The sequence below is a fragment of the Mus caroli genome, chromosome 2 (assembly GCF_900094665.2).
Source record: "Mus caroli chromosome 2, CAROLI_EIJ_v1.1, whole genome shotgun sequence".
Lineage (NCBI taxonomy): Eukaryota > Metazoa > Chordata > Mammalia > Rodentia > Muridae > Mus > Mus caroli.
In genome coordinates, this window is record NC_034571.1 from 156,518,547 (window position 1) to 156,533,908 (window position 15,362).

The 15,362-nt window shown below is 48.3% G+C and overlaps 1 protein-coding gene across 3 annotated transcripts in view; it reads right to left on the reverse strand.

The window, feature by feature from the left end:
- The window catches only part of LOC110289401 (WAP four-disulfide core domain protein 6A), a 14,519-nt gene extending 2,666 nt beyond the window's left edge, over positions 1-11,853 (reverse strand). The window contains exons 1-4 of one of the 3 annotated variants that reach the window (XM_021155592.1): positions 11,687-11,845; positions 9,873-10,004; positions 7,523-7,690; positions 2,305-2,436 (exon numbers count right to left, since the gene is read on the reverse strand). In XM_021155592.1, coding sequence (XP_021011251.1) covers positions 2,305-2,436; positions 7,523-7,690; positions 9,873-10,004; positions 11,687-11,777 — 523 coding nt within the window. In that variant the 5' untranslated portion in view covers positions 11,778-11,845. Of the gene's footprint in view, positions 1-2,304; positions 2,437-3,476; positions 3,659-6,507; positions 6,816-7,522; positions 7,691-9,872; positions 10,005-11,686 lie in introns of those variants that run through there. The other 2 variants (XM_021155590.1, XM_021155589.1) reach the window with 2 other exon arrangements.
- Between the last annotated feature and the right edge of the window lie 3,509 nt (positions 11,854-15,362).

Consider the following 15,362-nt stretch of genomic DNA (forward strand, 5'->3'; position numbering starts at 1 on the left):
GTCTGCATGTCCTCCTGTCTGCATGTCCTCCCGTCTCCATGTCCTCCTGTCTGCAGGTCCTCCCGTCTCCATGTCCTCCTGTCTGCATGTCCTCCTGTCTCCATGTCCTCCTATCTGCAGGTCCTCCCATCTCCATGTCCTCCTGTCTGCAGGTCCTCTCGTCTCCATGTCCTCACACCTGCTCAATGCCTGAGCTTCCCTTGCTAACAAGGCACACTGCTATTTATTCTTCAAAGCTCTTTCTATAGCCAGCCATGGTGGCATTTGCCTGACATGCCAGCACTTAGGAGGCTGAGGCAGGAGGATTGCAGTAATTTCAAGGCTGCCCTGAGCTATATGGAAGCTCCGCCAATATCCAAACCTTCCCAGGTGTCAATGCCTTTCTGATGCTTCCCAGGTCCACTCTACTCCATGATTTCCACGTGGGCTTTTTAATGTCTGGAATGTAGGTTTATCCTGAGTTTGTTCATATTTTCTGATTGCTTCAGAACATGGAGCCGTACCCTGGCACAGCAGTCCTGAGCTTCTCATTTGCATGAATGTTTCAGGAACGTTCTCAGAAAGAAAGAAAGATCCCATCCTTACGCATTTAGTGGGCAGCTGATGTCCACACTATTAAATACCACAGCAAAGCCTACACACTTAGCTATTAAAGTTCTGGCCACAAAGTTTAGCATTCCCACATGCCGAGAGCTCATCTTGGGGCAGACCTCTTAATGTTCTCATTATGCAGTTGAGGAACACAGGCTTGGAGAGGTGACATGACTCTCCTGATGTCATAGCTGGTGAGGGAATTAAATGTAGGTGACACAGCAGGTGTGCTGGTGCACACTTAGAATCCCAGACAGCAGGAAGCGGAGGCAGGAGGATGACAAGGTTGAGGTCAGCCTGGCCTCCAGGTGATTCCCTCATTCAACAACCAGAACCCAAGCAGACCACAGCCAGCGGTTGGATCACTGGGAGGCTCAAGGCCAACCCTCCAAGTTCCCTTCTTCATCTAGCTTCACCCTCTCCCCTTGCCAGCATTTCCAGTCCTGATCCTGTCTCCTAACCCAGGGCCTTCCCATGAGCACTTGCTGGTGTCTGTCAAGCTCTCCCTCCCCACATCTGCCTGCACACTACCCATCCTTCGGTTTCCAAGGCCTGTATGCCTTCCCCAGGAAAAGCTTTCCTGCCCACGGTGAGCAGGTGGAGCCCTCAAGGGTGTCATGAGCACCCCGAGTATTTGCTGACTGGTAACACTGGGGGAATGATTTTGATGGTCGTTTGTAGGACTCAAGGATGTGACAGAGAGAACAGAGTATAGAAGGCCAGAAGTGATAGAGAGGACAGAGGCCTGGACAGAGAAGCCAGGAGACCCCACACCTGTCCCATGTTACACACTCACCTGCCCCATGTCACATCCACACCTGTTTCATGTTACACCCATACCTGTCCCATGTTACACCCACACCTGCCTCATGTTACACCCACACCTGCCCCATGTTACACACACCTGCCCCATGTCACACACACCTGCCCCATGTCACACACACCTGCCCCATGTTACACCCATATCTGCCTCATGTTGCACACACACCTGCCCCATGTTACACACACACCTACCTCATGTTACACACACATTCCTTCCCCATGTTACAGCCATACCTTCCCCATGTTACACACACCTGCCTCATGTCATACACACATCTGCCCCATGTTACACCCACACCTTCCCCATGTTACACACACACCTGTCCCATGTTACACCTACACCTGCCTCATGTTACACCCACACTTGACCCATGTTACACCCACACTTGACCCATGTTACACCCACACCTGCCCCATGTTATACCCACACCTTCCCCATGTTACATACATTCCTGCCTTATGTTACACCCACACCTTCCCCATGTTACACACACACCTGCCCCATGTTACACACACACCTGTCTCATACTGTCCTACAGTCAGACACACTGTTGGTGTTTGATGAGTCTTTCATAGCCTCTGAGTATCTCAGAACAGCACCACAGGGCAGCCAAGGGATCACATGGATGTAGGACCCAGTACCTACATCCATGTTAGGGAAGGAAAACTGAGGTTCAGAGAGGAAACATGCCACCAATGCCATTGTTTGCTGAGCTAGAGGAAACCCCTTACAGCACAGGTGACAGGAGTCCCCGCCCAGCACCTACAAGAGTTGCATCAAGTAGACAATGCCAGGAGCATATTTGAGAAGCACTGGATTTCAGTCATTCAGGAGAGGGGCGGGACAATGTGAGGGCAGGAGGACAGTGCTGTCAGGGACCAGAGAGGTACCTTGCCTGAGGTCCATGCATTTCTTCCCACAGCTGAACAGGCAACACCTCTTCTTGTTTGGACACTGTCGGTGCCTTGTACACTCATTTCTTTCTTCAACCTCACACTTCACTCTGACTCTTGGGCATGTTCCTATATGAGGAGAAGATGTGGTCCTGTGAGGAGTTGAAGGAAACATTGTTCTTCTTTCCCAGTCCCAGGGCATGCCTGCAGAGTTCAGGAAGCTTGTTTGTCCCTCACCTGTCACTAGGAGGAGGCAACCCTCAGCAGCTCAGGGTTTTCACAACACTGGCCACATCTTCAGCTGTAAGAACTCAGCATCTAGTCCCAGGACCTTCTCTATCTACGATTTTCCAGGGAGAGACCCAGCCCTTTAGAACTATCCTGAGCTTTGTCCTTGGTTGGCCCCTGTTGCTCTCACTGTTTGCCCAGATTGTCATTTTGAAGGTTAATGTGACAGAGTTTGGAAAGCCTTGGTCAAGCAAGGTACCAGGGTTAAATGAACAGTGGGTCATACTGATGAAGTACTTCCGGGCACTTGTCTGTTCTTCTCGCTCCTCACTCCTCACTACACAATTATGAGTGGGCCTGGACAGTGTTGCACACACAGAACAGAGGACCNAGAGCACTGGGAGGCTCCATGGACTCATGCAGAGCCACACGGCTCCTGAGAAGTGGTCTCAGAATTCACGTGACCTCCTAAGCATCCACTTTCCACCACTGCCTTCAGTGCTCAGAATCTCCATGCATCATCACGCTAAGGGACTCCTGGGGGCTGCACTTTAGCACACAGGGAAGGTCCTCTGTGACACAGGAAAGCTTTGGGGAGCTGCAGTGGGCAGGTTTGGGAGCTGATGGGGTGGTGCTAGGAAGAGGCTGGGCCTTCAGTGGAAATCCCTTTGGCTAGTTAATCCCCAGGTCCATTTAATGCACACTAGTCCCAGCACTTCCAGGAAGTATTCTTTATAATGGTGGGCAGTTAACCACCACAGACCAAAGAGCTGTGTCCAGCCAGGCCATCTTTCCAGGATATGGGGAAACACTGACACCAAACATCACCCCACCAGGGCCAGGGGCTGAGGTGAGGGAGACACTGTCACCTGCAGCGTGTTTTGTTCTCTAACCCCATCAAGTTTCTTCTCTCCGTGCTAAGAACTGGACCCAGTACTCACTGATAAAGAACCCGTCTGCCAGCTCAGGTTCCTGGATGCTCCACAGGAGGACGAAGGGGACCAGGAATGGCAGAAGTCCCCAGAGTCTCATTTTAGGAAGCAGTAGCCTGTTTGGAGGCATTAAACCAGGAGGAGTTTGTCAGTGGCTCTGGCCTCTGCTGCGTGCCCCAACAGTCCAGGAAGCATCTCTGGGCAGGAGCCAGTACATTCCCTCCCCAGAGGCTATCAGTGGACTAGCTGTACCCACAGTGCAAACTGTGGGAGTAAGGGATCTGACAGGCTGGTCTGGGCCTCCGCAAGCTGAGAGTCTCTGGCTACTCAGGAGAGGGATGCACTTGCTTAAAGTTCTTCTAGAATCTTTTCAAAAGTTATATGAATTCCAGAATCTTACCTTTCCCAGGGGCAAATTGGAGGCTGGAAGTTTTCTGGGCTGCTTTTCTGCTGCCGAGATGAAACACTAAGGAAAAGCAACATAGGGAGGGAAAGGTTTATTTCAGCTTACAGTTCCAGCCCATCGTGAAAGGCAGCCAAGGTAGGACTTGGTCGTGGGACCTGAAGCCGAGGCCTTGGAAGTACGGTCCTTACTGCTTGCTTCCTCTGGCCTGCCCAGTCCAGGATCCCCCGCTCCGTGCGGCACTGCTCACCGAAAGCTAGCACTCCCACCATTAACTAGCAATCCAGAAAATTCCCCACAGGCATGCATGTCCACAGGCCAATCTGGAGGCAACTCTTTAACTGAGGTGACGTCTTCTCAGTTGTGCCGTTGACACCCAAGATCCCCACCCACCATACCCAAGTCCCCTCTTTGTAATTTCACCTTTCCCCTTCTTGCCAAATTCTCATCTTGCTTTTCTGTTCCTGTTCTGCGACCCTCCCCCCTCATGCCTCCCTTTGTTTCATCTTTCCTTCCTTCCATTCTCACCCCTTCTCTCCCTCTCCCCTTGTTTCCTCTCCCAGGCTGGTCTCAAACTTGCTGTGTAGTAGAAGTTACTGATCTGTCTGCATCCACCTCCACAGGACTGGGATCGCAGGTCTGCATCACCTCACCCAGTGAATGTGTGTGGGGCTGGGGGTGAAATCAGCTCTTCACGCATGCTGGGCAAGCAACGATCAGTTGAGCTGCATACTGTCCTGGCCGCTGATTCTTCTCATCTCTGGGTTAATTATCTGTGGCTTTGACCTTGTGTCTCCTTTGTCTCCTTTCAATGTCTCTCTGCCTGGGTCACAATGTGAGCCATGCAGGGGTAAACTGAGGCAGGGACTGCTGGCAGCAGCCACATGCACTTGATGCACCCATCTGCAACTGCAAGAGACAACTCCACAGCATCCACCTTGACAAACCGTGCTAGAATTCCCCCAGAGAAAACCGACCATTTTCAGGTCAAGAACATGGAATCTGTCTTCTTAGTACATTCATAAGATTGTGTATCGTTGCCAGTTATGGTCATGCATGCCTTTAATCTCAACACTGAGGAGGCAGAAGTAGCCAGATCTCTCTGAGTTTAAGGCTAGCCTGGTCTACAAAGTGAGTCTAGGACAGGGCTTTGTTACACGGAGAAACCCTGTCTCAAAACAATACAAAACAAAACAAAACAAAACAAAAACAACAGCAAACCAACCCAGATTGTGTGTCATATCTACTGGTTCGGAAATGTTTTTCTCTCCAGCTGCAAACCCTGACTCATGAACTATCTGTCACTCTCTGGCCTCCCAGCTGCCCCGCCCCCCCCCCCAGACTGCCTCCCAGCTGCTCCCGCCCCGGAGACTGCCTCCCACCTTACAGATTCTCCTGCTGTCTTTTTCTTTGCTGGTGATGAGTTCAGTCCTGGGCCTCACTCACTCCGAGCTACATCTCTAGCCCTCCCCCCACCTCACTCCACACCCCTTTTAAAGAATCGACACAGGATTTGACTAACTTGCCCAGGTAGAGCATGTGTGTGTGTGTGTGTGTGTGTCTGTGTGTGTGTGTGTCTGTGCATGTGTGTGTGTGTTGAGGTTTCCATGGTTCACATGTGGAAGTCAGAGGACCATCTCTGATATGGGATCTCTTCTTCTACCTTGTTTGAGGTGGGGTCTCCATTCCCACACCATAATCTGCTGTATCCCCCAGGTTAGTTGGTGCACACATTTCTTGGGATTCTTCTGTTTTTTATGTTTTTTTGTTTGTTTGTTTTTCATCCCATCTCAATGTAGGAGCACTGTAATTACAGATATGAGCTACCCTGCCTGGCTTTACATGGGTCTTGGGGATTTGAACTCAGGTCTTCATGCCTGTGTGGCAAGCTCTTTACTCCCTTAGCCATGTTCCCAGCCACCAGTGTACATGCATCCACAGCAGAGCCCTGTGTTGGTTCCTGGGGTTTGTGGCTGTATAGCATCCTGTCACATGCCAGAGTTTTACTCTCTGGGTTTTGGTCCCTTAGAGCCTACTCAGCTTGAATGTGGAACATTCTGGGCTGAGATGAGTTTAATATTTCAAGCATCCGGGGGCTGGGAAGGATAGGAAACTCTGGACCAGTGTCTCAGCTTTCCTGTCACTGGAGATAGATGAAGAAAATTCAGAGGCACGTTTTATTGGTAGGAGTATGTTACAATTCCCCCAGCAGTAACTAACTCAGAAACCACTTCAATTAAAAAAAGAAAAAGATTTAAAAAAAAAAGTGTGTGTGTGTGTGTGTGTGTGTGTGTGTGTGTGCTGGGACACATTCTTGCTGTTGTAAGTGAAATGGGTGGGAATCAAATATGTTGAGGCATGGCAACAACAGTCCCTGCTACACTCTACCCACTACTCCTCCACCTTGCGTGTCTTGGGGGGATTTCCCAAGTAAGCCACCTGAACCCCTTTCTTTCTTCCCGAGTCAGTCTCTGGGGCATTGAAAGCAAGGCGTTGCCCAGAGGAAGGAGAAAAATCTTCCCTTGGCTTCCCAGGTTTCGAGGATGTCTCCGTAAACGTCCTTGATTGGCGTCACCAGAGGCATCACTCTCCCTGTACTGCAGATGTGCGGACCACTCAGTCTCACAGACACAGGGTGAAGCCAAAGACTTTACTGGACGAAGTCGAGAGCTACATGGAAATTAACTGGGAGCTTTTGACAGTGGCGCTGAGCAGCTGAGGCTTAGCTAGTGATGGGGACCCCAAGAGGAGGTGTTATGGATAGCAACTGGCATGGTGGGAGGGGAGGTATCCTAGGATCCCATAACTGGGAAGACCCAAGGCCTTGCAGTGCTCAAAGTGCTCCCCAGAAGCCAGTCTGGAGCACCCAGCAGGCACACAGAGCTTGGAGCAGAAACCAAATCCTGATGATTTTCCCAGCGTGTCCTCTGTTCAGGTGAGATTGCCTGTTGAGAACACAGAGATAAGACAGAGCTGAGCATCTCGGGCTGGGTGTGTTTCTGGAGCCTGGAGTTATGTTTCTACTTCTTATCCTAGGAGGAGACTCAAAGTGGGGTTGGTCAACGGGAGTTGAGTTAAATATGAGAAAAGTGCAACCATCTAGGCGTGAAAATATAGTGAAGCTTGTTATTATCTATGCTCACTCAAAGAACATGAAGACAAAAGTCAGTCTGTTCTTTTGAAGAGAAATGGATAGAATTGGCTTGGTGGCAAAAGAAGTGAAGAAGTTGATGCTTGGGATGGTTCTTTGGAAGGAGTGCCTGGGAGGGTCTGGACGCTCTTTGACCATTTTGCAGTCTGTCTTGGGGACCTTTCTACATCCCCCTTCACCCCTCCTAAATCCATTCTTGTTTGCCAACTCCCCCATATCTTTCCAGCTTCAGTTTCCAGGAGGTCCTGTCTCTTTCCCTGATCAGATGTAGCTCTGTCAGGTCAGAGAAAGACACAGCTGCTTTGGGACAGGCCAACCCACACACCCACACCCACATTTCCCGGGACAGCCTTGGTGAGGATGTTAGATGCCGGGGGGGGGGGGGGGGGGGAGTGTGTGTGTGTGTGTGGGAGGGATGGGGTGGGAGGTCGCAAGAGCGGGGCAGGGCATGCGCAGGACATGCGTGGTGTGGGGATTGGGGAGCTTGCATCCAAGACTCACTTTTTTTTTCGCAGGCGTTCTGGCATATACTTTGGGATTGGAAGTTGTTATTGTTTCCTTGGCAGCCACCATAGATGAAGACTTGGCACGTGCTATTTTCTTTATTAAACCACCAACGACGAAAGTAAGCCATGCAGTAACCGGAGTCTTTCGGCAGGCTGCAGATATCTGCAGAGGGACCCCCAGAGTTGAGAACTCAAGAGTGCGCAGCCCGAAACAAAACAATGCCTTTCCTTCCTCTGAGAGCCACCATAAGTGAAGTTGGAACTCATTTTTTTTTCCCCTCACGCTCCAGCGGTTCAACACCCCAAACATGGCGCGCGTGCACTTGCTGGAGGATGTTAAGGTGACTATCTGCATCCCTGGAGGTAGGATCCACGGGGTGGTTATGGAATGGAATCTCTTTAAGCCCCACACTGTGGCGATTTTCAGTTCAGCACAGCACGCTCCATTGCACCTTTGCACACCCACACGCACCACTGCGTGATAGCAGAATGTTTATTCTTCCTTTCAAAACCTTTCTTAAAAATCAGTTCCTCTGGGAAGTCTATCTTAACTCCGCTCCTTATCTCACACCATGCCAGTGGCCTGAATCGAGCCTGCATTTTCCCATCTTGTTTCTGACGCTTATGTGTTTGTTTGTTTGTTTGTTTGTTTATTTTAAAAATGCCTCCAGTCTTGTTCCTGGGATTGTGAACCTCCAGCGGGCAGGTATTGTGTCTGGATTCATTTTGGGCTTCTGACGCCTAGCATAGGATTGAGTTTTAAGAGGTGGTAAAGGTGAAGTAAGATGTGCTCCAAGGGCCTTTAGCATCACATGAAGTGGAAGCGCATAGAAAAAATATTAATTTGGTTAAGATTTTTAAAAGATGCTTAAAAACTGGACCAGAGACTCAGATTTCAGAAGTCTGGTGTCAGACCCCTGGCATGTCACCTGGCTGTCACTCTTGCTCCACTGTCACACTCCGTGCTCCCCAATACTTTTCAACTGCCACCCACCCTTCCTTGCTCTGAGCCATGTCTCCAGCTGAAGCTATCACCATCACCATCACCTCCCTTGTCCTGGAAGTCCTCCAACATAAGTCCAGTCCCCTCCCCCTCCATCACCCTCACGTTCTGGAGGACCACACATGTTGGTCATGTCACGGCCTCACTAAATAGCAAAGACCATGCTTTCTCTTTGCCTTTGAGCCCGTGGTCCTTAGGATTAAGACAAGAGTCCTTCTTCTAGCCCATCAGACTGGGACTCTGTGGTCCTAAGGGCCTTTTCCGATAATGACAAGCATCATGCTCGCTCTCTGTCTCCCTGGACTCCCCGCTGAGGTCTCTTGGAGTCATTTTCTTGCTGGGTGAGCCTTTTCATCCTCACTTTTACCTTTGACTCTGAACTCAACTCTGAGTTTAGTTGCCTAGAGACCTTTCTCATTGGCCCTGACCTCAGAGAACAAGTCAGGTGCTATTATAGGGGGTATGGTTTGGATATGGTTACAGTGTGTCCCACTCAAGGCTCATGATTTGGAGTCCTGGTCCACAAGGTTGTAGTACCTTCAAGAGGTGAGATCTGTTGGGAGACTCCTAGATCACCTGGAACATGTCCTCCAAAGGGACTGTAGGACCCCAGCTCCTCTTGGCTTCTGTTGATCATGTGACCCACCCATCATCATCCTCTGGGGTCCATGCCGGTGTCTACTCATCATATTTAGTCCCAGACTCAACACCTCATCTATATAAACCTTTTTCTTTATAATTAACCTGTCTCATATATTTTGTTAGAGCAAAGTGAACTCAGAAAAGAAGTGGGTGTCAGAAACGCTCAGCAAATCTTTCTAAACGAATGGAGAATGTCAGATAGCCTTTAGGGAATCCAGAGCGGGCAGGAATAGAGTTGAGATCGCAGCTCTGGTTTGGAATGTTAGGGCAGGTTTCCTAATACAGAGTCGAGTTCATATGGGCAGAGAGGCAATTGCTTAGTCATCAGAAGCTTGGGAGGATAAATCACCTCACTTGTCACCGATAACATTTGTTAGCACAACAATGGCCACTTGTGGGACTCAGAAAATCGTGGCAGTGAAAAACAGTCAAGAAACAGTCTGACTCGACTGCATCCATGCACCCAACATTTATTTTGGGGAAACTGAGGCTCATAATTACCTGCTGGGATAAGAACATCACTGCCACAACCTCACCAGGAACTGTAATAGATCTATCCCACAGGACCCCGAAGGCAGCAAGCTTACCCAGAGCCCCACCCCCCACCCCCAGTGACCCATGGGGCACTGGCAGTCCAGGTTGGCAGAAGAGGAGGCATGGTAAAGGGCTTGTGCTATTCCAAAGCCCTTGGTATTATTACCTTGTTGGGGATTTAGGCATTTCTTTCCACAGTTGAAGATACAGCACTTCTCTCTCTTCGGGCAGTCCCTGTCCCTGGTACAAAGGTCCTTCTCTTTGTGTTCACACTCCTCTCTGAATCTGGGGCATCTCCCTAGGGAAGAAACGGTCCTTCAGCCTCAAGGCCTTCAGATTTGAGAGTGCAGGGAAGCTTATGTTCAAGTTTGCTCACCGTGAAGGAAGCCTTTTCTTTGCTCCTGTTTCCATCACTACCCCCTCTAACCTCTTCAACACTCCCCCAAACCTTCTTCCCTCCATCCCTGATACCCCCAGCCGCTGGGGCAGAACTTTTCAATACTGGTGACATTTAGGTGACACAGGTGACAATCACCTGTTGGCCATGGGAGCTGCCCTGTGCTTTGTGGGACCTTTAACAGCCACCTTGGCCTCATGTACTAGACATCCTGGGCACTCCATCCATCTCCTAACAATCCAGACTCTCTCCAGACCCTGGGAATGCCTCCTTGGGAGTAGACTCTTGCCCCTACAATCTGTTGGGCAGGCAAGGGTCAGCTTTTCAGTTATGCTAGCTATTCAGTTATGCTGTGTCGATGTTTTCCTCTAGAGGGCAACATTGCACAGTGATTCCTACCCCACCTGCTGCTGGGTTTTGGAATCCTAACTGCTGGGAGTGTGTGCGCTGTGGAGGAGAGACAGGATCCTAAACACATTGAATACAATTCTCAACGGATTAATACAGGTATTATCTTAGAAAAAATTTTAGTTGGTTGAATGCTGGTAGCCTTGTGATGGTGGGCAAATTCTTTAAATTCTGTGTCCTCTAGTTTCAAAGAGGGAAGTTTATGGACAAAGAGCTATATACAACTAAGGGATGCTGAGTCCAGGAGAAATACTCTTTCCCAGGGAAGATTTCCCCCTAATTTAATTGCTTATCCAATACCAAATGGTCAGCCCTGAAATCATATACATACAGAAAATAATAAACAGAGACAGCAGGCTGTATTTATTTATTTAGGCGCTCTCTCTCTCTCTCTCTCTCTCTCTCTCTCTCTCTCTCTCTCTCCCTCTCTCACTCACACACACACAGATACACATATAACAGCAACAATTAAAGACAAAGAGGCCGTAGTTTCAGACGGAGTGGGAGCAGGTATGTAAAAGGAATTGGAGGGAGGAAAAGGAAGGGAAAATTATATTTTAATGTTTAAAATTCCAAAATTTTAAATTAAAAGAATAAAATAGGAGTGTCGATTGGACTTCCTCTCGTAGAGTTCTTGTGAGGATTAAATGAGATAGTGAACACAAACAAATGTTAGCTAATACCTGCCGAGCGGTCACCGTGGGGAAGCTTTACTCTGTCCTGTTTCTTCACCACAAAGCTGTAGGGCCAAAATTCATTTAAAATGAAGAAATCAAGTTCCAGAGAGGACACGTGGAAATGAAATATTTTGCTCAAGATCACCGGGCTACCAACTCTGTACAACCTGCCAACCCTGACCCCAGAGCCCCCAGACAAAGATGTCTGTCTGCTTCTTTAAGAGGTGAAAGGTCTTCCCATTTATGTTGGAACCATAATCCTTCCCCACCTCCCCCTTTTAAAGGGACTTTGAAGGTGTTTCCCCAGACCCCTGTCCCTGTATCAACACAGAGGACACTGTAACACTAAGAGACCTTATAAGTATCTCTCTCTTCTCCTGAGCCACACCCAGGAAGAAGCTGTAGAAAGGTGACCCACACCTGAGGAGTTGTTCTTTGTCTCTTCTTTCCAGTAAACTTCCCTTTCTCCCAGACAACACCAGAAAAAGCAGTACTTACTCGGAGTCAGCAAGTCAGCTAGACTGGGTCCCTGGACTTTTGCAAGCAGGCCAAATAGCACAAGAATGCTCACAAATCCAGAAAGCTTCATTCTGGTGAGGGGCTGGCCTGCCTGCTAGTTCTAGAACACGGAAATGTCTGCTGCCTTCGCCCAACCGATTCTCTCAATAGGCTGTACCTTGGCTGGAAGAGCTGGAGAAAAGCCAGTCACCTACTATCTTGCTGGGAACACCAAGTTCTCGAGATCATAAGTGGAGCTAATGACATTCACAGCCCACATCTATGGAGAAAGCCCACATCTCACTTTCTGCTTGGACTGCATAAGGCTAGCCTTCTGGTCAACCAGGGTAGTGCCCAAAGTGTACTTTACACCATCCATGCTGCATTAAGGGTCAATGCTGTCCTCTCAGGCCTTCATCTTGATAACTCAGTTAATATGGACTGCCCTCTTTACCATTAATTTACCACTTTTTAAAAAAACACTCACTCCGATAAGCACACTATTGTCTTAATATCTCTTCATGCCAGTATCTAATGTTTATTCCCATGGTAGGTCCAAGGTCTCTGTGTTCCCTTCTCCCTCTCCTACAGTTTCTTCCCACCATTTTCCTGTTTATCATCTCTCAGGGACACTTTTTTTTTTTAATGAAAGCCAAAGAGTAAAGAGTTGCCAAAGAGAGCACAGGGCTGGGGAAAAACCAGGTGGATAACAGAGTCTTTAGATAGCATTTGTCACAGTGTTGTTGAATGTTGCAGACCGCAGGGAGCCTCCACCACGTGACAGAGTGTTGCCTGAGGAGACACTGAGGGTCTGAGAGACTACAGCTGAATCAAGGACAACACTGCAGAGCTGCTGGATACTAAGTGTGCTGTCAGAAGAAGGGTGCAGACGTGAGCAGCCCCCTCCTAGCTGTGAATCTACAGTACCAGCTGCTCAACCCTGGGCTAGAAGGCAGAGAGGCTCTCTGCGAAGGGAAAATATTAACAGCCAGATTCTACTTTCTTTCACTGTGCTGGTAACATGTTGTGCACGTCATTGTTCTCAACTTGTTTTATGTGATAGTTAAGCACACAGCCTCATCATTAAGTGATGAAATGACCACGAAGTTCGGGATCAGAGGCAGAACCCCCATGGAAATCCCATATCAGCAGATTTGCAATGTCACTTAAGGATTATTTCACAAAAATGCTAAAATAATTTTGCTGGGGATTAAGCCCAGATCTGCATAGGCTGGGAAACACTCTCCCATGGACCTACATCTCAGGTCTTAGAAATAGAATTTCCACTAAACAGCCTGATCTTCTTGGACTTCTGTATTCTCTCAAAGACAGCTAGCAGGTGAAAACTTGGTGTTTCTAATCTGGAAGGCCATGAGGTATTTTATCTTGCAACAGGGATTACGTGACCCAGAGCAGAAAGGATTCTAACAAGTGTCATCCAGCCAGTGAGTGTGCGAGACAGGATTCCAGGGCACCGAGTCTGTGATTCTCTACCTCAGGCCACTAGGGAGTCTGTGCGAGACAGGATTCCAGGGCACAGAGTCTGTGATTCTCCACCTCAGGCCACTAGGGAGTCTGTGCGAGACAGGATTCCAGGGCACCGAGTCTGTGATTCTCCACCTCAGGCCACTACGGAGTCTTCTGGCTGGTGATGGGGATCTAATTTATCGTAGACTTGAAGGAAAGAATTGTAACCCTAATCTGAAGGGAACAAAAGTAGCCCATGCCAGTAGAGACAGGCTGAAGGACTACAGTTAAAACACTTCCTGATGACCCCTGAAGGCTAAATCTGCCTTCTTCCTTAAACTCTCTCAGGGAGAAAAAGATGTTAACATGTCCAGGTTATTCCACCACATTCTGTTTGACCTGTCTGAGTTGCATGTCAGTACACGTGCATGTCATTTTCCAAGCAGCTGACATGAAATGTATGTCTTTAGGGCCTAGGATGTATCTTGGGTTTGGGCTCCTTCTAACACTTAACTTAATTCATGGAACAAGCTGGTTAGGACACACTCAGCTGGTCCTTGCCTTCCTTTTCTTCTTTCTTTCACAGAAGGTCATAGCCTTCGTATACCTTCGATCTAGGAGAAATCTGCTCAGAATGAGTGATTTAGGGAGAACCAGAATGCACTGACCTGTATGTGGCAACTCATGCTTCTCCATCAGACCAGGCCCTGTTGTGTGGATGGCTCCCAGCACTGCTCCTAGTGCATCTGACTGCATTGCTAACTTGGACATCTGCTCTCCCAGACAGGCTCTGAGAGCCATCCAGCAGGTCACTGTCTAGCAACTGGTCCTTAAAGCAGGACAGGGTTAAGATAAACTCTCAGTATATCTCTCTATTTGAGCAAGGCAGGTAGGATGACTGGGAGGTATATAAGCAGACACACAGGGGTGTGGCTAGTCGAGTGATGGTTGGGAAGATACTGGGTGGGTCAAAAGAGGAGAGGAGCATGGGGGTATTTGGAAGATGTGAAATTATATATTGTAATTTATATTACACAAAGTTAATAGGACAAGGAAAGGCTACGGCAAACAAGTGAATTTTCTGGAGATGCCCCTCCATTTGGCATGGGTGCGATGGGTGTGCTCTGGAGGCAAAGTCCCCAGAGACTTCATCTCAGGATTGCTTCTCGATGCTGATACACCTTTCCTGCCGCTGTTACATAGCCTAGTGATTCCTGGGCACCAGCCCACCACCCTATTGGTCAAATTTCCTGCAGGTCAACATGAAGATGTTTTCTTATGTGGTAATGCTGTATACTTCAAATTGATGATTTCATAATCCCTGATAATGATTTCATAGACCTCTTAAATTGAAACAAGTAATTTCACCCCCTCCCGTAGAATAAAAGCTGCAAATAGAGCTCTGTAAACTCTCATGCATCACAGGCTAATTGCACTAGGAAAAGAAAGGAAGCTTAGAACAAATTTACAGTTAAAGCCGGGCGTGGTGGCGCACACCTTTAATCCCAGCACTCCAGAGGCAGAGGCAGGTGGATTTCTGAGTTCTAGGCCAGCCTGGTCTACAAAGTGAGTCCCAGGACAGCCAGAGCTATACAGAGAAACCTTGTCTTGAAAAAACAAACCAAAAACCAAAACCAAAACAAAATTACAATCCAGGAGAACATTCCTCCTAGGTTAGGAGTGAGGCCACTCTTTAGTAACTAAAGGTCATAAACTGGGAATGGACAATTTATTTTAAGTGCAAGGACAAAAAAAAAATAAGGGATCGACTAGTTTATCTATGCAAGACTTCAAAATAATATGGCACAAAGCAGACGATTTGCCTCTTGATGAAACTGTGCTAACTTGTGACATAGAAACTATTGCTTTAAACTTAAAACAAACTTATGGAGTTAGAAAATAGATAATGAATGTTCAGTCAGGTACTCGTCTTAACGGGATGACATGTAATGGATTCTGCTATAACTCCCTAAACCTTATCAACCTATGACATAAACTTATGACATAAACCTATGACATAAACTTAAACTTGCTATGAACTTATGGGATGTAAAAGTGCTTCAAAGGCTGTGCGATTCACTCTCCTGAGAAGGGAGAAGAACAACAGCGAAGTGCTTCAGAAAAACACAACAGTAAAGATGTAGCCCTTTCCTGCTTCTCCCACTCCCCTTCCCTTCCCCCTCCCCTCCCCCTCCCTCTCCCCCTCCCC